The sequence below is a fragment of the Galeopterus variegatus genome, unplaced genomic scaffold (genome assembly GCF_000696425.1).
Source record: "Galeopterus variegatus unplaced genomic scaffold, G_variegatus-3.0.2 Scaffold2731, whole genome shotgun sequence".
Lineage (NCBI taxonomy): Eukaryota > Metazoa > Chordata > Mammalia > Dermoptera > Cynocephalidae > Galeopterus > Galeopterus variegatus.
Window position 1 is genome coordinate 169335 of NW_007728842.1, and position 21126 is coordinate 190460.

General features: G+C 35.8%; 1 protein-coding gene and 1 pseudogene across 1 annotated transcript in view; one reads left to right on the forward strand and one right to left on the reverse strand.

Moving 5' to 3' along the window:
* LRRC49 (leucine rich repeat containing 49) overlaps positions 1–21126 on the forward strand; it is a gene marked incomplete at its 3' end in the record, with an annotated part of 100851 nt that overhangs the window by 8731 nt on the left and 70994 nt on the right. The window contains exons 6-8 of the mRNA XM_008582828.1: positions 3592–3795; positions 10975–11041; positions 15867–16010. Coding sequence (XP_008581050.1) covers positions 3592–3795; positions 10975–11041; positions 15867–16010 — 415 coding nt within the window. The remainder of the gene's footprint in view (positions 1–3591; positions 3796–10974; positions 11042–15866; positions 16011–21126) is intronic.
* On the reverse strand, positions 9274–10944 carry LOC103598767 (annotated as a pseudogene).

Sequence of the window (21126 nt, forward strand, 5' to 3'; positions counted from 1 at the left end):
ACTTATTTTATTTTCTTTTTTGGATTAGGTAATATACAGACATGGTACAAGATTTGAAAGATGTGCAAGTCTCCCTCTCTCTTCCTATTCCCGAGCTATCCAGTCCTGGGTACAATCTCTTTTTGCCAATTTTTTTTGTTTATCCTCCCAGAGGTATGGTGAGGAATTTTATATCTATATAATGTAAAAGAGCTTGACTATATTCCAAAAGAATACTATAGCAATTCTAAAATATGACATTGATGAAAAGGGATTTTAAGATAGAAAAAATTTTACAATATAGTCCTCACATGGACTAACTAGGGCCTATCCAGTCTACGTCCCTGTTAGCTCACTGGCCTCGTTTCTTCATACACTCTCCTTTACTCACTCTGCTCCAGCCATACCTGCCTCCTCACTGTTCCTTGAACACCAAGTATGCTTATACCTCAGGGCTTTTGTGCTTGCTGTTCTCTCTTCCTGGAATGCTGTTCCTCCACATATCTGTAGGCTCACTCCGTTACATCCTTTAGATCTTTCCTCAATTGTCATCATCTCAAGGATGACTTTCTCTGGCCACCCTCTACAGAATTGCAACCCCCTGCACCCTGACAGTCCCCAGCCTCCTTCTCTGTTTTGTTTTTCTTCTTAGCATTTATCACCCTCTAACATATTAACTATTTACTTATGTTTATTGTCTGTCTCCTCCTACTAGTAAGCTCCACAAGCACAGGGATTTTTGTTCAGTTCTCTATCCCTGGCACCTAGAAGAGAGCCTGGTACAAAACAGGCTCTTGATAAAAAATTTTTGAATGAATGAATATAAATGAGACTTGATCCCTATATTTATATCTAGGAAGATATCCATAGTAGAATGGTAGATTAAAGATTCCAACCCCTACCCTTGTGGTATAACCAGCAGAGAAAACATCTCTGCTGTGTATACCTTTCGTTTAGCAGTGCACATCTGACAACAAATTGTAGTGGACCATCTGTGCTTATAGTTGGGAAAAACCTCTTCAGAGGGTCTAACATGTTGTTTTGTAAGCAAAGTAACACTTGAAGGCAGTAACTCTCATGACATTTTTGCAGTATTAATGTTTTTTGAGCTTCTAATGCTGTCTAGTATTTATTACTTTCATGATATTATTTTAATGTTTTGAGGGATTATATGGTCATTTTTTTGTCTCTAAAAGTTCAGCCAAGAATAGTAATACCTCAGCCCTTCAGTTTCATGTCACTTGATATTGACAGGAGCCAGTATTTGATCAACTGTGACATAACAAGTTAGGCATTTCAGCTGTAGCTTGGAGTGACTCAGCCAATTGTGAAGATGGCTCCTTGGTAGCATGGACCTCTTGGGAGGAAAAGCAAACTCTGATCTGGTGGAGGCTCACATATCAAGAAAGTTAAGACCAAGGGAACTGACTCTGCTTCAAAGGCTGGTTGTGAAGTGGCAGAATCACAAAACTGTCATAAGCTTAGGCATAGTTCATTCAGACCAGGATGTACAATCAAGAAAGTTAGGCTAGTAGTACAGAACTAACTCAATGATCATTTTTGAGAGCCAGTGGGTAACAGCAAGAAATTCCAAAGGCAGATCTGTCATGCTGTGTGCCTTCTCAGGAGACTGAGAAGACAAGAGTAGAATCCAGCCCTGAGAAGAAATACTTGCAAGAGCGAGGCTCTGGCTGTTCTGGGAGTTAGGGTAGGCCTGGAGTACCAGGAAGGCAGCCAATCAGCACCAAGAAGGGAACACAGAAGCAAAGGCATAGTCCAATAGACGTGTCAGTTACAGAGTAGGAGGTGTAGCAACTCAAGGGTTTTGTAGGCATAATAAGCTCCCCTCAAGGGCACTGGGTCATTGATTATTATGTGTGTTAACTTGCTTGTTTTGGTGGGGTGACAGGGATTCGTGCAGTAAAGTGGTGTACAAGTGAGCCTTGAAGTTGAGACTTAGCCATTGTGTTTGGAATCCAAGACAGTGGCTTTATTTCAAGATATAGCAGCTTATATAAGACGGTGGTCAGAGGTTATATATTTTCCTATTTCAGTGATAACTAATTCAAGAATTGGATGAAATAGAAGTTGGGGGATATCAGAAAGTTTAATTATGAGAAATAGAGAAAGAATGAAGTAGGAAAAATGAGACAATTTAAGTGTTTTGCTAAGTTAGTGCACAAAGGTGTAAATTTTAAACTAGAATACTTATAATTTATTACTTTATAATTTAAAAACCAGAAGTACCAAGTATGGTAGTATAATTGAATACATGAAATGAATATATTAACCATACATCAAGATAATTAAACTATTGCCTAATATTTTTTACTTTTTCTCTATTTTAAACCCATTTCTTCAGGGTCTATATTTTTAAACATCATATCTTTGTCAACTGCTAACATTCAGTTATTTTTATTTTGTGAATCATTCTTTTTTCTCTTTAAAAGGAGGATTCTGATCACTTCCATAGTTTCATTTATGTTTGTAACACTCTGATTTGTTTTCTTTAAAGCTTACGTTAACTTGATTTTTACTAAAGGAAAATATTTCTAATAAACCTCCCTATTAGAGTTGTTCCCACTGAGAGAGAGCAGTGTTTTCCTCGGAGACTCCTTTGAACCTTTCAGAGTAGAATCACTCAGTATTTTCTGTCTGGCCATATTTTTATACTACTAGCATTCTTAAAGGACCCTGCACTTATTTACTTCATGTGTAATATGTTTTAACTTTTTGCATAATAGAAGCTTACTGTTTTAAATACAAATAAAGACATATATTATTAACGTTTCATCCTAACTTGTAGCACTTTAAATGTTGTGTAAAGTTCAAAGTTACTGTTGAACATGTAAACGTATACTTAAAATCTAATCTTCTGAGGAAATATTCAATAAGGATCATCTAGGGGCCAGCCCGTGGCTCAGTTGGGAGAGTATGGTGCTGATAGCACCAAGGCCACGGGTTCGGATCCCTGTGTAGGGATGGCCAGTTGGCTCGCTTGGGAGAGCGTGGTGCTGACAACACCAAGTCAAGGGTTGGGATCCCCTTATTGGTCATCTTTAAAAAAAATAAATAAATAAGGATCATCTTACCATTAATGGATTTCAGGATGAATTTTTTTCATTACAGTGAACTGTAGATTGCTGAATGTCTTGTTCTTTTAAAGACATTCAGCTTAAGAGTCTGTGATTCTGAGAAACCCTTTTATATGGTTTTTGTTCCGATGACTTAGTTGCCTGGTCAGTCTTTATGTCAGTGGATTGATGCCACAGACATTTCTTTCAACCATCTAAACCTCTGTCACAGAAGGAAATTACACTGATTGTTTTCTGATAAGTCAATTTCATGTGAAGTAATTGATATGGGAGACTTTTTTTTATAAAATGAGAGCTTAGACTTAATTTTAATATTTACCTTTGTCAAAGTCTATTGGCTTTTTTTGTGAATGATTTTACAAGTAAGTATAGGTCACTTAGTTCATGGGGGTGGAAGTGGCACAGCTTATCTTTCTCTCCTCACAGCCTGGGAGCACAAAGATACTAGTAATAATATTTGTAAGAGGAGGCAGGCTGCCAAATCGGAACCTTATTAACTTTTAAAAATTTTTTCTAGGCAGAAGCTGACCGTATGTCCTATCATTGATGGGGAAGAACACCTTCGCTTGTTGAACTTTCAACATAATTTTATAACTCGGATTCAAAATATTTCTAATCTACAAAGATTAATATTCTTGGATTTATATGATAACCAGATTGAAGAAATTAGTGGACTTTCTACTCTGAGATCCCTCCGTGTTCTTCTGTTGGGGAAAAACAGGTATTCTTTGTAGAGCAGTTTTTTTTTTTGTAGCCCAACCCATATGTAGGACTAGTGTTGAGTTCTGTGGTATTTAGATGGCAACTCCAAATTGAAATACTTAAGAAAATAATAGGCTAACATTTTTGAAAGATTATTTGAATGGATTATAATTCAGTCATAATTCGTTTCATGATATTTAGTCTGACAATTCATCAAATTTAACATTTATTGAGTGCGTATTATTTTATTTCCATTGCTTTTCAGTGCCATATCTTATATAGAAGTAAATAGCAGACTTTGCCCTTAACTTTATGCTTTCTTAAAACATATTTTAACATGTGTGTTCAGTTCAGGCTGGTGTGTTTCACTTGAGATCCTTCTCAGTGTTTGATTGAGGGTAGAAACTTGGTACTTTCTGATTGTCAAATCACTGATTGATTCCTTTTTAGATGATAGTTTTGGTATGTATTTAATATCACATCCTGTATGAACTTCCTCACTTCATTTTATATGGCTCTATTATGTGCCGTAGCTAAACAATTCCTGACTCATTTTCTTGAGACTTTTTCACGACTGTTCTCTTTATTCTGTTTAACTGGATAGCTTTTGCAATGCCTACAAAGAAGGGCTGTTTAACAATATCCAGAAATGATTTTTTATCATCAAATGATGACATTTATATGTAACAGTATACTCAGGCTAGATTCTCCTCCCCCTTCTCCCTCTGCTCTCACTCCCCAGCATGGGTCTTAGATTACCTCTTGTAGGAGAGAAAATGTAATATCTTTTCCTCACTCATCACAAAGGTATAGAGGCTAACACCTCTATAACACAGACAGATTAACAAAAGAAAAGCATAACAAATCTTTTTAATATAAGTTTTATATGGCACAGGAGCCTTCAGAAATGAAGACCCAAAGAAATGGGAAAAACTGTGTATGCTGTGCTTAGGTTTGATGACAAGTGGGCAATTGTGTAGAAGTATGATTGGACAAAAGGGGAATGATCTAATGGTAATAAACTGGGGGTACCTTAGCAAGACCTGTTTGTTTAGATTTTTCTCGTCATCTCTGTGTCTTCATTGCTTTCCTCTGGGCATGGGGCAGGATCCCTCTGGAATGAGGATCTTGTGACATACTTTCATGGGAGGTAGGTCAGAGAATTTTTTTATTGCCTTAGGGAAGAAAGGCAGGAGATGTTCAGAGAGTGAACTTCCTGCTCCTGTGGTTTTCTTAATTTCCTTTAGCTTAAATTACTCAGTGTGCCAGGGTGCCATATATTGGGGTATCATGTTCTGAGCCCTGACCCTCTTTATTCCCACTAATGATAATAATATAAGTTACTTTTTCCAAGATTATGTCCTAGAGTCCTAGGCTTTTGTCTGTCCTCTGTGGTATCTCTGAAAGATTTCATCAGTGTAGTTTATCACACATAATTAGTTTAAGTGTTATCCTAAACATTACTTTGCATAAGGGAATTTGGGAGAATTATAGAATAAGAGTGTTAGAGCTTGAAGGGACCTCAGAGATCAGCGTTTTCATTTTACAGATGAAGATACAGAGAGGTAAAGTGACTTCTGCAAAGTTAGATATGGACAGATTATTTACAGAAGGAGTATGCCACCGGAGCAGTTCCCTGAGTAAAGTGAAGAGGGAAGTTAACTTTTCCTACATTTAAGGCATTCTCTTCTAGGTGCCCCCGTTATCTCTCCCAGAGATTTCCTTACTAATTTCTGATCCTCAGAGTTATTAATTGTTGCTTTATGTTGCTTTGCCCCCCACAGATTTGTCACCCCTTTTCCCCTGGGTGACGGAGATGCAAAGGATTACTCAAAGCCCATCTCTTCTGAGCAGTGAGAAGCCCCAAAGTGGTTAACTTCCCTGGGACCCTCCAGCAAGAGGCAACCCTTCCTTGGGAAATTAACACCAAATTGGTGTTCTCTTCCCGCATTTATTTTCCAGACCAGGAAGTTACAGGAAGAGAACATAGGTGGGGTTATAGTTTAACAATATAGGCTGGTAACTTTCAGTGAAACAAGCCAGATGACATTCCAGTAAGGCAATTAACAAAAGCTTGATCTTAGCAAACATTCCTTTTCCCTCTAGCAGTTTTCCCACAACTTAGATATCAATCAGTAACTAATCTGTCTTTGAGCCAGCAACCTTGCAGTGCCATGATTCCTATCTTGCAACAGAGACTTATAGCCTGAGGAAAATTTCCAGCCCTCTGCAAGGTCAATATTTGAAACTGCAAGACTTTGGAAAACCAGGCCCTTTGAAGTACATATGCTTTTTAGTATATTCCACAATTAATTTCTTTGTATAGCTCACATTTATTCTTTAGTACCATTGCCTTTATGTCCTCCTTTAGTCCTTCAGTTAAATGTTTTCTGGAGATATTCTCAATCTTTTTTTCTGGTTTTAAACATAGTATCTAAGAGCTACTCTTTTAAATCATTCTCCTAAAATAATCTTTTAAGGTTTGTTTGTTTGATAACTTGTGCCTTGAAGACATCAGTCTGTCTGACCTTATTTAAGATCTTTGCTCTTCCAACTCTAAGGGACCTAATGTCCTTCTACTATATCCTCATCTTGGCAAAGTAAAAGCAACCTACTGCCATCTCTTCTTCCTCCTCCTACTCCTCCACCTTTTTCGTTTGTTTGCTTTTGGTCATATTTTACTTTATTTTTCACATAAAAAGTAGCTGTTAAACAGTTCTAGAACTTTTAGTGTCTTTGAATCAAAAGAAAATGAGTCAGAAACAACTTTCCACTTTTTCCCAAATCACATGTTTCTGAAGTGTCAGTAAAATGCAAATCTGATCCCTAAATCATATACCAAGTGCTCTCTAGTCAGCTGACTTTGTCATGACAAAGGGCCTGTGAGTTTTAAAGATGCAGATCTATCCTGAGGCACTACTTCAGTGAGCATTCAGCAAACCTGGCTGAGAATGCTGGTGAGGAGGGAAGCACATCTGCCTCCATCTCCTAATGCGTTTGTCCTGGATGACTTGTTGCCCACTGCTGGTCAAGTCCAGAAAGATTTCTTCCTCCCACACTGCAAAGCACTGCACCATCTTTTAGTCCAAGGAACCATAAATGGAAATCCATGGCAACCACATGCCTCTAGGTTCAGGCAGATCCAAAAAAGATTTCTGCTCAAAAGACCCCTGCTCAAATTTTGTATGTGAATTTACATTGCTACCAAAGAACACTCAACCCCACTTTGCTGTTGATTTACTTACTGTCTGATTTTCCTACCTTCAGTATCCTCTGCTTATCCTCTCCAGATCTTCTGGTGCCCTCATGATCACAGGTTAATGAATAAGAACTTCTCTGCATTTTCTTCTGATCACCGAGGACTATAGATCCAAAATTCTCTACCAGACCCTGTGGATTCTCTGTTCCTTTCCTTTTAACTACTGTAAATTTTCCACTTAAGGATTTGTCTCTGACACCTGAAAAGCTGAGCCTCCATATCGGTCTTTAGCAGTGGGGTCTTTATCCTAGCATCAGTAACATAATGCGGCCTGCAGAGACAGGCTGTGGTATATCCCTAGGGATCTGTAGCTGCCAAGGTGATGAGTGAGCCTAGTCTTTTTCTAGTTTCAGTTTCTGTCCAATGGGAAAACTTCTTTTTTAAAAAAATCTTTCAGGTCACATTGACTAGGATTCTGCAAATTCCTCACATCTATACCTTATCTGACCAGTGGCCTCCTAGGTCAACTGATGCTTTCATGTGCAACCACATGCCTCTTAATTCTTTTTAGAATTGGATCTATTTTTAGGTCATAACAGGTGCTGGAGGTGGGGAGAGAACCTATGGCAAAGGAAACTCATGAGAACAAGACATCAAGACATTTGGTTGGTCTTGGGTTTAATTGATTGACTTGCGTATTTTTCTTCCTGTTCACCTGGGCGATCAGAATTTGAAGTGAGAGTCATAAAGCAACTATGTGTCAAAGATAAGAGAATGACTGAACACACCATGTGTCAAAGCTAAGAGAATGCTTGAAAGCTAAGAGATAGGGAGTGAGTGTGAGAGGCTCTGGTGGAATTCTGTGGGAAGCCAGATTGCACATGAAGGTTTCTGTGATTGAAATGCCTTAAAGGTGCTCAGGGTTTCTGACAAATACAAAAACAAACCACATTTATCCTCCAGATCAGAGAACTTCATTTGGGCTGAGACAATCTCCATTATCCCTGGTGTATAATTTTCAAAATGTTAAAAATATAATTCTCAGATAAATAGATAGTAATCACAGGCCAATGTTTCAATTAACTCAATGTGGGAAGCAGCAGGATGACAAAGTTGGTTCAAAGGAGGATAAAAGAAACTAATAGGCAATGTTTTGGCAAGCCCTCCAGGTGAATCTGATACACACAGGATTTTGAGAACCACTGTTTTAGGGAATCTGAGCTTGGGAATATAAAATAATTGAATAAGAGTCTTCTTTAATAGTTATGAGGTCAGACTGCTATTAGGAAGCATGAGTCTGTCCTAAGCCAAATTATTAGGGTACTGTAATATTCTCCAACTGTTCTAGGTATTTCAAGAGCAAAGCAGGCAGAGGATTAGTTTGTTGAAAGTTTTCTCTGTTTCTACTTGGTTTGGCTATTAGTTTAGTTATTAGATTTAAATGATGAATAGGGTAGTATTAAATGCCTGGCTCTGGATGAAGGCTAATGAAGGATTCCAGTGAGTCCTGAGGATGCTAATGGTTTGGATAAAGTGAGTTAGGGGTGTTCAGGAGGTAGGGTACTTCCTAGAAGAGCAGATTCTGCCAGTGTGATGGTCTGAGAGTAGAAACAGGTAAGGGATTGTGGTCATAAAAAGTGTGGTGTGTATGTGATAAGGGAGAGAGGAAGAATTACAACCGTGCAGTGATGATCTATGGTGGGTGTGTGGTAAGTATTTTTATAGATTAAATTGGATTGAATTGGCTTGTGATAATATAATTCTTGATTTGGAAATGATGTAAGATGGCTGAGGTCAAGTGGAGACAGAAATTCTTGAAGTTTAAGTTTGCTTTATGTTTACATAGTGATTAGCATATATATGAAGTTTTAAGGGGTGATCCCGGCTCTGGAAACATTTAGGAAGGTGGAAATGAGTCAGTAAATAATGCCAACAGAAATAATGATAGACAGATGGTAATAAAGATGGGTTGCATGAATTTCATTTTTTTTGTCCTTTCTTTGCCATTGTTCCCTTCTCTCTACTGAATAATGGTAGTAGGAAAAAGTAGGATCTATTGGAGGAAGAACAATAAAAAGAGGTTTTTTGCTTTGTTTTGTTTTCTTGTTAGAAGAGTCCAGTTGGAGGTAGTTGGATAGGTAAAGTAGTAAGAAGAAGATGGGAATGAGGGAGACAATAGGTATGTCTGACCATTAGAAAAATATAAGAGGGGGCATTTTAGAGATAAAATTCTCTGTTGTTTTTATTTTTTAAATCCACATAAACTGTAGATTATTTATTTTCCCTCTAGCTGTAGGATCAGTACATCGATTGCTTCTCTTTACCCTTCGGGTTGACAGTTTTCTCCATGTTGCTGCTGCTGATATGATAAAGCTCAGCATAGAGAGCCCTCAGGTCCAGCACCAAGGCCTGGTAATCTGCTAGATAGGTCTCCGTGGAGGCCTTGGCTATGGCCTGCCTGTGTTCTGAGAAGTTCTTACAAATGGTTGTCTGGAAGGCTTCCACTTTGGGCTTGACCACGTTCACCCTTTCCCGTACCTTCTGGATTGCCACTCCCAGATCATTTCCATCCTTAATTATGGTGATCAGGTGCCAGACCCATGTGATCACAAGAATGCATTTCTCTTTGAGAGTCTAGACTTCTGGTGTAATCAGGGCAAGCAGGGCCAGGACTTTCTTATTCCCAGGGAGAAAGCCATACTTAGGGATTTGTTTCCATCTCATCATCCTTCGATAGGGGTTCTGTGATGGCGATGTCCAATGGGGCTGGGAGGGAGGTCAGATCAGGCACACCAAGGGAGACCTCTTGCAAGAGCTGATTCAAGTATATGATTTTCTGTGACAAGTATCTGTAGAGGAATTCCTCCACCCCACCTGGAAAATATTTTGCCTGAAGACACACTTGTTTGCAGACCTCCACACTCAGATGCATCCCACAAGGCTTAGCCAGCTGCTTTAGTTGCCTGATCTCCTGTGATTTTTTTTTTTTTAATAGCAAAATTAATTCCAAAGAAATGTTAGTGTTTTACAAACTGAATAGGCCTAGTAGAAAACATTTAGGGGGTGTGCAATTTGTGATAAATAACCCTGTTATGATCATTTAAAACTCATCCACTTAGTGTGTTCATTCATTCATTAAATAAATATTTTGGGGGTGCCTACTTGGTATCAGACACTGTTATGAGTGCTGGGGATGGAATTGAGAACAGGTCAAAGTTTTTGCTCTCTTGAAGCTCACATTTTGGTTTGGCAGGAGAGATAATAAAGTAAACACATAAGTAATATAATCTTAGGCAATGATAAATGCTGTGAAGTCAATTAAAGCTTGGGAAGGAGAGATTAATGGGGACAGGAAGGGAGAGCTGTTTTAGACAGGGTTATCTGGATGTATCTCTGAGAAGGTGTTCAAGCTGAGACCTGAATAATGTGAAGGCATGAACCATGTCAAGTTTTCTGGAAAGAACATTAAGGCAGAAGGAACACAGCAAGGGTAAATACCATGAGGCAGAATTGAACTTGTCAGGTTAGAAACATAGCAAGAATGCCACTGTGCCTGGAGCAGAGGATGAATGAGCCTGTGGTAGGAGGTAAGGTTGGCAGAGGAGTCAGCGGGCAGATGGCTTAGTGACTTTTAGGAAAAAGAAAGGAGCTTAGGTTGTATTCTAAGGTCAAGGTAACTGCCTTGAAGAGGATGTCTTGACCTAAGTTTCTTTGAAGTAGAACTATTCTTTTCTAAAGATGTGAAATTTAAGCTATCTTTCCCCCCAGTGGTATTGCATCTTTAAAATCATAATTAAATCAAAGGGAAAAAATTATTATTTAATATATATATATATATATTATAACTGTATGTGTTTGTGTGTATATATATATATAGAGAGAGAGAGAGTGTGTGTGTGTGTAAATTAAAATGAGCTACACCTCTACACTTTAGCATACTTAATTTACAGGTAGAGGTGGTACATCCATATTTCTACTCTACTTTATTCTGATTTTCAGAATCAAGAAAATCTCAAACCTGGAGAATCTAAAAAGCTTAGATGTGTTGGACCTTCATGGAAATCAGGTACTGTAAATACCTTTCATTTCTTTCTTTTTTTGAAAAAAGCCCAGGACATTTGATATTATAAAAGTTTTAAGAATCATACTTGCATCAAATTTTTCAAGAGTTACTTTACTGAATCACTGAAATTTCTAAGGTATTAAGCCTCTTTGTATAAGATTTGGTAACTCAACAGTAAATGACAGGTAAACTTATAAAACATTTGGAATACTTGTAATTATAACAATTTTGTTTTTTATTTAGTTTTTTATTAACTTATTTTTAAAATACACATTATTCAACTTGAACCAAGAACTAGAATATTATTGGCTTTCTTCTGTTTAGGTGTTTCTCCTTTCTTCTATCCCCTTACTTCCTCATCAGAGGTAACCACTATTCTGGATTGCATGTTTATCATTCCTTTGTGGGTTTTTTAGTTGATTTTATTACATATAGGTGTGTCTAAATAGTATATTGTTTAATGGTATTTTCTTTTAATTTAAAAAAGGCATCATAAATATGTTGTCATATAGTATTTGCATTTTGGATACATTATGTTAACTGAGATTTATCTATTTTAAGTAGCTACAGTTTATTCATTTTTACTGTTGTATGTTCCATGGTATGATTATACAAAAACTTTTTCTCCAGCTTCTTATTGATAGATATTTGGGTTTTCCTGTTTTGTTCTTTGTGTGTTTTATTTTTTGCTATTATCAATAGTATTTATAAAAATTTTCTTCTTCATGTCTTCTACATATTTCTTATATATTCTAGGATATATATCTAGGAATGAAACTGATGAGTCATATGTTATTTAAATCTTTAACTTTAAAAGATAATGCCGAATTGGTTACCAAGTAGTTGTACCAGCTTATACTCTTACCAGTAATACATAAGCGATCCTGTTGCTTCACATCCTTTTCAATGTCTAGAATTATCAGACTTAATTTTTGCTGATTCAATTGCTATAAAACGGTGTTGCTGTGTGGTTTTAATTTATATTTTCTTGATTATTGTATCATCTGGTCTTCTTACTCTATTCAGTCAATTTGTCTACCCCTATATCTCACTGTCTTAATTTCTATATCTGGTTTGTTATGTTCCCCCTCTTTATTCATCTCTGTCAGAGCATCTTGGCTGTTTTTTAGCCCTTTTCTCTTCCATTTCATCTTTGGAATGTGAGTATTTATAAATAGCTACATGAGCTATATACTCATGCAGAATATAAACTTTCTTGTGAAGTGGTAAGCCTACATTCTGGGATGACCCAGGAGTCCCTGCCTGCTGATGAGCAAAATCTGCTGCTGCCACTTGCAGTTGGTCAGGTGCAAACCTCAGTATGATCTCCCCAGGCTTTCTAACAGCTGTTAGTCCCAATAGTTTTGGTGAAAATCTAATGTAATTAATAAAACCCTTGATAGATCTAGATAGGCCATATCTAGGTTCTAATCTATTCCCAGTCCTGTGTGTGCCTGTCTATGTGTTCACATAGTGGGAGTAGAACACTTGTGGAGAAACTGTGAGAGAAGAGGCTGGAAAGGTAAACAAAGACCAGATTGTAGGGGGCTTTGTATGCCATGCTAAAGAGTTGGTATTTTATCTTGTAGCCCACTATTTTTGAAACTATTTGTAACTATAAGTGAAACATTTTATGGTAGCAATATTTTTCTTCAGTTTATTTTTAAATGTATGAGAAATAATAAATATATTTATGTGGTTTTCAAATTATAATATACCTTTAAGAATTCATGGGTACTACCCAAGATTTTTAAGAGCACCTGATAAATGAATACCATATCATTTGATCTACACATTATGTGTAGGCGTTATTTACCAACCATCGTATAATGAAAAATGGTTTGGCTATTCCTTGTTAGCTGAACTATGTATCTTGTAATTTCAGCATGTGTTTGTGATATTCTGTGTATTAAGATTGATTTCTCAAGGTTCTAACTACAAGATGGAAGTTTTAAATGAAAAATCCAAGTCTTGTTTTAGAATATCTAAATTCAATAAGCAAAAATTCTGAGTATTTCAAAGCAAAGTGAACTTAGGTTTCTAAAAAGTCAGGAGATAAACTATTCACAATGAAACAATGTCCAACTATAAAAATTTAGCATCGATTATTAAAAAAACTAAAAGACAATTAAGTGAATGTTTTTTGTCTTTTGAATTTACTTCCATTGGAAATAAAATGTACATGGTACACATTGTGAAATAAATCATAATTGGCTTATGGATGTGAAAAGGTTTTGAGGAATGATGGTGGTGATTAGGAAATGGATTGGAGAGTGGAAAGAGAAGGGGAAGGGAAACTGGAGACAGAACAGTCGAGAGACTAATCACAATAATTTTGGTGAGAAGTGACGGCGGCATGAACTGAAGTAGTGGCAATAGATATAATGAGGGGGTAGATTGGATAAATATTTAGGAGTGGAAACATCAAGATTTAGCAGTTGATTATATGTGAGTAGTGAAGAATACAGAGGAGTCTGGAAGGTTGACTCTGTTATTTCTGACCTAGATTTTGTGCTGGTCTGCCAGAATTTTTTCTCTCAGTGAATGCTTGCTTTAACATGGACACAAATGTGCTCCAAGAAGAATCTGTTCTTTCTGTTCTACTTCAGGGAGAGCCTGTCCTCTCTGTGGTTGCTTGCCTGAAAGAAAACACTTGCCCTTTCTGTATTGCTGGGTAGGAAGTTGTTTTTATCCAGGCAGAACAGTCTGGGTTACTCTTATACACAAAGGTAAGACTGGAGTGTCCAGCTTTCCAAGATGTGTCATGAAGCTCTGCAGTCTTTCTTGACTCCCTTTTTCTGATTAGCATGACCCATAATTGGGCTTTCCAACATTCCCATCATCTTTTCTTCTTGCTGCGAAGTATGTCAACCAATCGAGAACTATGCTGTCACCTTATACCACCCTTTGTCTGAAGCTTCTGTCAACTGCTCTATGCTTGTGACTTTGTTCATGGCTGCAATGAGTAACTGACTTTATTCCGTCAGAGATGTTGTATACAATTCTGGCCTATCAGATTGCAAGCCAAGAAGCCAGACAATATTCCTAGTGATTTTTTTTAAAATTATAGGTTGATACCTATATATATAGTACAAGAATTAACAGTGTTTCTTTCAGCATTTCCAAATGAGAGAATAACTCAAAAATACAGGCATTCTTATTGTAAGTCTCACCAGGACTATGTGGAGTTGGAGAAGGACAGTTTTCTAAAAGAAATGTCCAGGGCTATTAGCAGAAAGGAGAAGACACACTGTATAGGTCATACAACAATTGTACACCTTCACTCTACATATTTATATCTTTCTTGAGCTCAGGAAAGTTTTACTTTGTATATTTAAACATTGCTACTTTTCTATTTATGTTTGTAATATCTATATTTTTTGTCTTTCATATCCCCATTTTATCTTTTACTTCTCCTATCTCTGTTTTCCCTTAGTATTTTTGGAGAATTTCTCAAGCTTGTGCTAACATTACTGATTTTTTTCTACAGTGTCTATTTTGCTTTCTACTGATCCCATTCACTTCAAATTCTACCATCTATTTAGTTTTGAAACGTTTTACTCCATATCTTATTGTACAGTTCTGTCATCTGTAAATACTGACAACCTTGTTTCTTTTCCAATTTTAATTTAATTTAATTTTACATTAGCTAGATCAAGAATGTTAGAACAAATTTTAAACATGGTCAGAGGTTTTTGTATTATTGAATTTACAATAAACATACTTAGGTTTCTCTTCTCAAATCTAGATGGAATCTAGATGGTGTTTCTTGAATGTAAGAGAGAGTCCAAATAAGAATATGGGAACTAGTTTATAAATTTATAAAAAAAAGTTCTTTTAGCTAACATCTGCTTTGAAGCATTAGATAAAATGTTTCAAATACTACTGTGATAACAATACAGATGAGCAAATCAATCTCTAGTGATTGTGAAGTTCTTTTTTTTTTAACTTTCAGAAGAAATGTGTTATGTGTATGACTCATTGTTACTTAAGTACATTGTAGTAAGAAGTTGATGAACCCTCCACAAGTATCCCTACTTCTTTGCCATGTAGAAACTCGTACCATTGTGCTATGCTTGCTGTATTATAATAGTAGGGCTTAAAATTGTGTCGAGCTCTCATCAGTCCGTGATGTTTTTACTTCCCATCACCTTAGTATGCAACTCAAACTCCCTTGCTGCAGTTCAGTGCTAATTCCATGATTCAGGTCCTCTTATTCTAAACTTTTAGTGTATATGATATTGCACCCTAACTAAACATTATCTATAACCTTTCTTAGGCACTTCCACTAATGAAAGAATCCATCCTCACCTTTCACTGGGCATCCTAGTTCCTTGGCTCTTTCCATCCGGATTCTTGACTGCTCTCAGGACCCTGTAGTATAAATAGAATTAACAAAAGGAACTTGGTATTATTCCTTTTTTTTGCCTTTTCTCTCAGAGGGTGGACTTGCTTTGTCAAAACATTGTGAGATTATGCCTTGGGCTCACAGTAATCTTCTGTTTGACAGGTAGGACGCAGCCTTCACAGGACCTGGCACAGTGTTGGACACTTAGAGATGCCCCAAGAGATGAACTCATTGATTATTTGATGAAATTTACTTCAAATATTTACTGTGGTCAAATTGTTAAATTTAGTTAATTGTCACAGGTTAAATGACTTCATATTATCAACAACATAGGAAATTGGAAATAGATTTTTAAATGTCTTCATTAGAAATTTGTCACTGAATCCAGTGATTTTGAATATTTTATTTTCAGGGTATTTTTAACATGCATATCTGAGATTTTTGCCTGCTAATCACCCCCCCCCTCCCATCTTTTAACAGATTACCAAAATCGAAAATGTCAATCATTTATGTGATTTAAGAGTTTTAAATCTTGCCAGGAACCTTTTAAGTCATGTTGATAATCTTAATGGGCTGGATTCACTAACTGAACTTAACCTGCGACACAATCAAATCACTTTTGTGGTAAGTATTAAAATGGAATCGATATGTTCTTTCTGGCTTTTCTTTTAAGGAAATGAAACAGATGTTATAGCATTGCTTTATGCAAAGTAAGAATCTAAGGTTATTTAGTTATTTTCTGAATTTAAATTGTGGATATAATTATTAAGCTTTGTAATATGTTAATTTGGGAAGTATTAAGGTGTTTTCCATATAAAGGATAAATATAAAGTTAGAAACAGAATAGAAGTGTTATAATTAAATGAATCAGCTAACATAAAATCATTACTGAATTCTTTCCTGTTTCGCCATAGGTATAGAATTAATAAGAAAGGTTATTGATGACTGAAAGTTGAGGAATTTTTTCATCAAGAGGGAAAAAGCACAAAGAGGAGAGGTTGATGGTTGTGAGGACATATATAAATGTTGCATTCTCTGTAGTTTTTAAGGAGGCAACCTGGTATCATGGAAAAAGCATTGCATGGGGTGTCAGAGGCCTAGTTCTTGTCAGTTTCACCTCTCAGTAGCTGTGTGACCTTGGGTAATCCCTTTAACTCTTGGACCTCAGTTTAACTTTTTCTAAAATAAGGGTATTGGTTTAGTTTGACTGTGGGTCTTTTTTAGCTGGTTGATGCTAAAAAAAGACATAAAGATGGTAGAGAACTGGCATGTGAGCGGGAGGAAAAGAGATTGTTGGGGCAAAACTTCAGAAAGGGGACTCAAAACTCTGAGACATACTTGATTAGATTTATGGTTTTGCTCAAGGTTGGCCACTAAGTAGAAGCTTGATGCTGAGGTATTTTGTATTTATGGATATGTCAAGAGCACTAGAAATATAGCTATTTGGCTGTGTGGTATGGTGCAGGCCAATAAAACTTTTAATGATTTGTGAAAACATTATCCTTTTAAGTTTTCTTTGTTTAAATGCTATAGAAAAAATTGCGTTAGGTTTTCTCTGGTATCATTTAAGCACTTTTAAAGGCACAGTCTAACTCTTAACTCTTTCAAGACATTGAGTTTCTTAGTAAAGAATTAAGTGTAGTATAAGTGATACACTTGAAAAGGTTGGGGACAGATGATGCCCCTAGGCCTTATTGTACAGGATGGTTTAATTTTGAAGTTTTCCCAGAAAATCTGAGCCAGATAATGTTCATATCTTCTAGGAGGTTAGGGTAATTTCAGAATCTTCCCCAAGACATGGATTTCTTCCAAAACTTTGAAATTCTGTAAAGCCCTCCCCAAATTGGACTTAAATATTAGAACTGGATTGTTTATTTTGAAAGACATCCAAATTGAGTTAATCTGTCATTTTGCTAAATCACCAGGAACTGCTCAGTCAGGACTTAATCTGTCCTCAGGACACTGGGTCTGGTAAGAATCCAAAAAGCTTTGTTAGAGTGGGGAGCAGAAATCAATTAGTCCTTGCTAGCATATTCCTGTTTGTATTTTGGCTTTCATTTGTAAAGTACATAATGCATATCCAGGTAATTGCTTACTGAATTTTCTGTTGAGTATTATCTCTAATCATTACTGTATAATAAAGGGAAGAGTGAACATCTTATGGAGAAGGAAATTGTATTAATTTCTAAAAGTTAAAAAGACATAAATATCATGTATGTTAATTGTAAGAAACTGTAAGAAACCTAAGGATAAATCAGAAACTTCATCAACTCTTGTTTATTTCTTTCCCAAAGCATTCAAGAGACTTTTAAATCTGAGGATACATTTTTTTTTTCATTATCTTTTCTTTTCTCCAGGGTCAGTTATCACACTTATTCTTTCTGGGTTTTTTTTTTTTTTTCTTTTTTCCTTTCATGGCTTTGATTTTCCTCAATGCCTGGTAATCCTCAAATGAAGGACCATGTTAAATAGTGGCTAGGTGTCCTCTGTAGTTGAACAGTTCTTTTTAACCATACGAGCTCTCTCTAGAATGATCACTAGGTTTGGGTAAGTTGGTGAATCTCACACATTGGCAGACTTCCCTTTCAGGGTAAGTGGAAGGGAAAAAGCAGGCTCACTCTGTAATTGCCAAAATAAGGAAGATTTTACTTTTGGGGATAGAAGAACTTTAGTTTCTTTTGTCCCAGGTGAAACTGCCATTCCCTTTTTCGTCTGATTATATTGTAGCAGTTATCAACCATCTTCATAGATAAAACACCCACACTCTCTGTCTTTCCTTGAAAAGTACTGTATTTTGTTTAGAGAACAGTTCCTGAGGGTCCAGCTGAGGATTTTTTCAGCCAACTGCTCTGTGCATGCTCATGTGCATGACAGGGGTGGAAATGGAGTGAGTTTGTTGGTGTTCCAGGAATAGCTGTTTAGTAGATAGACCTTTAATTACACACCTTCTTGATTTGCCACAGCTAACCACAGTCCATGCCTGCTATTTGTATGTACTGACTCTGAGCAGGAAGTAAGATGTTCATTGGTTGGGAGAAGCATTCATAGATGGCAGGCAGGATTATTATTTGTTTTTATCAGATATTGCCAAGTTTTTCCCAAAGTAGTCATATCAAATTACATCATCAGTATTACCTGAGAGTTTCTATAGCTTTACATCTTTGTTGACATTTGACATTGTCAGGCCTTTTATTTCTGTCAATTTTTTAACTATGAAGTTACACCGCACTGAGATTTTAATTCAAATTTCCAGTGAGGTTGAAAACCTTTCATCTGGTTTTTTTTTTTTTTTTTTTTTTGATGTCAAGGTTGCGTCTCCTGTGAATAGCCTTATCCTTTGCCCATTTTAATAAGAGTTTTTTTCCCCTTTTTCCTATTGATCTTTAGTATTTCCTTTGTTTCTGCTTTTGAGGAACAGAAATAAAAATTATCAATACTTTTCTCTATTGTTTCTGCTTTTTGTTTGAAAAATTCTTCCCCATAGGCAAATGATGTAAAAATATTTTTTCTATATTGACTAACAAAAGTTTTGAAGTTGTATTTTACATTTAGGTGTTTCATCTATTTTGAATTGATTTTTGCCTGTGGTGTGAAGTTGAAATACAATTTTATTTTATTTTATTTTTTCTGATATGGATAACCAGTTGTCCCAGCACCGTTAACAATATCTCCCTTGGCAATATCTCCCTCTATGTAGCAATATCTCCCTTGGTAATACCTCCTTCTATCTAGCAACCTCACTGGAAATTTGAATTAAAATCTCAGTGTAATGTAATTTCATAGTTAAAAGATTGACAGAGATTAAAGGTTCTGACTATTCATATGCCAAGCAATGCAGCCGAAGGAAGGAAAAATTTTGCAAACCCTTTGTAATAGATGAAAGAAATTCTAAAGTAACAAGAAGCCATGTGCTGAACTCATGTTGGTGCTTTCTTTATCTTACAATATTAAAACGTACAGAATGGGTGTCAGAAGATTGGCAGAAAATTCTGAATATAAGAATGGAGCACGCGTTTAGGATGTACTGAATTGATGTTCTCAATGGCACAGAAGATGATATTATGTGAAAAGCATGGACATTATTAGTTGAAAAGTGATTCAGAAGTTTAACTCTAAATATGTAGACTTTTCCTCTATACTTTATTGGAGTATCAATTAGATACAGTAAAATGCATGATCTTAACTGTACAGTTCAATGATTGTTTTAATATGAGTACTTTCATGTGACTACCACTCAGATCAAGATATAAAACATTTCTATCCACCTCAGGAAGTTCCCTTGTACTCCTTTCTAGTCAATACCTTCCTCTGCCCTAGAGATATTCTGACTTCTGTGCCCTTGGATCAGTTTTGTCTGTTTTTTGTTTGTCTGGTTTTTAATTATACCTTTTTTTGAACTTTATATGATGTATATATGTAATGAGTATGTTCTCTTTTGTGTACTCAACATAATGTTTTGATATTCATCCATTTTGTTGTATCGGTACTTATTTTTTCATTGCTGAGTTGTATTCCATGGTAGAAATATAATACAATTTGCTTATTCATTTTTCTCTTCACAGACATCTTGGTTATTTCACAATTTGGGGCTCTTTACAAATAAAGTTATTATTGATATTCTTGTAGCCTTTTATTTATATATTTAATTTGGTGGACCTATGCCCTTCATTTATCCTAGGTAAATACCTAAGTGTCATTACTGAGCCATAGATTAGGTGGATGTTTACATTTATTAGAAACTGCCAAGAAGTTTTATGAAGTGATTGTACCATTTTACACTCCTACCAGCAATAGAGAATTCTAATTGTTCCATATCCTTGTCAACATTTAGCATTGTCAGTCTTTGTAATTTTAGCAATTCTATGATTCTCATTGTGGTTTTAATTTGCATTTGCTTGATGACTAATGATGTTGAACATCTTTCCAAGCATCTTTTCATCTTTCATGAGGTATGAGTTCAAGTGACTTTCCCTTTTTAAAAAATGGGTTATTTTTTTATCATTCTAGATTCAGGTCCTTTGTTTAATCTATGTATTGAGTATGTTTTCTCCATGGCTTGCCTTTTTACTTTCTTAGTAGTGTTTTTGATATGTAGAAGCTTTGAATTTTAGTGAAGTACGTTTTATCAGTTTTTCTTTTATTGTTAGTGTCTTTTGTGTCCTGTCTGAGAAATTGTTGCCTATTCCTCTGTCATGACTATGTTCTCCTATGTTTTTTTTCAGAATTTTTTTAGTTTTACCTTCCCATTTTATTCTGTGATCCATTTTTAATTAGCTTTGTGTATGTTGTAGGGTGGGGAATCATGGTTCATTTTTCCCACATAGGGATATCTATCTTCTTCATCACCTTTTATTGAAAAGTCCTTGCTTTTCCCACTGAATTGAACTGGTGTCTTTGTTGAAGTTGAGTGATAATCAAATGGATCTTTTACTGAACCTTCTTTTTTATTCCAGCTATTTGTCTACCATTATGCCAAAACCATGCTCTGGGTAACTACTCTAGCTTTATAGTAAGTGGAGATATTTTGGAAGTTCACTAAATTTATTTTGCATAACTTTTTATGTATACATATGAATGATATTTGGTTAAAAAATATTTTTTTGATAATAATGAAATAAAAATTCTGATAGATTATTCTACTATAGGTTAATTATCATAAGTTTATTTTACCCAAGTACTACGTAAGAGTTATAAGATGATAGATTTTTTTTTTTTTTTTTTTTTTTTTTTTTTTTTTCCG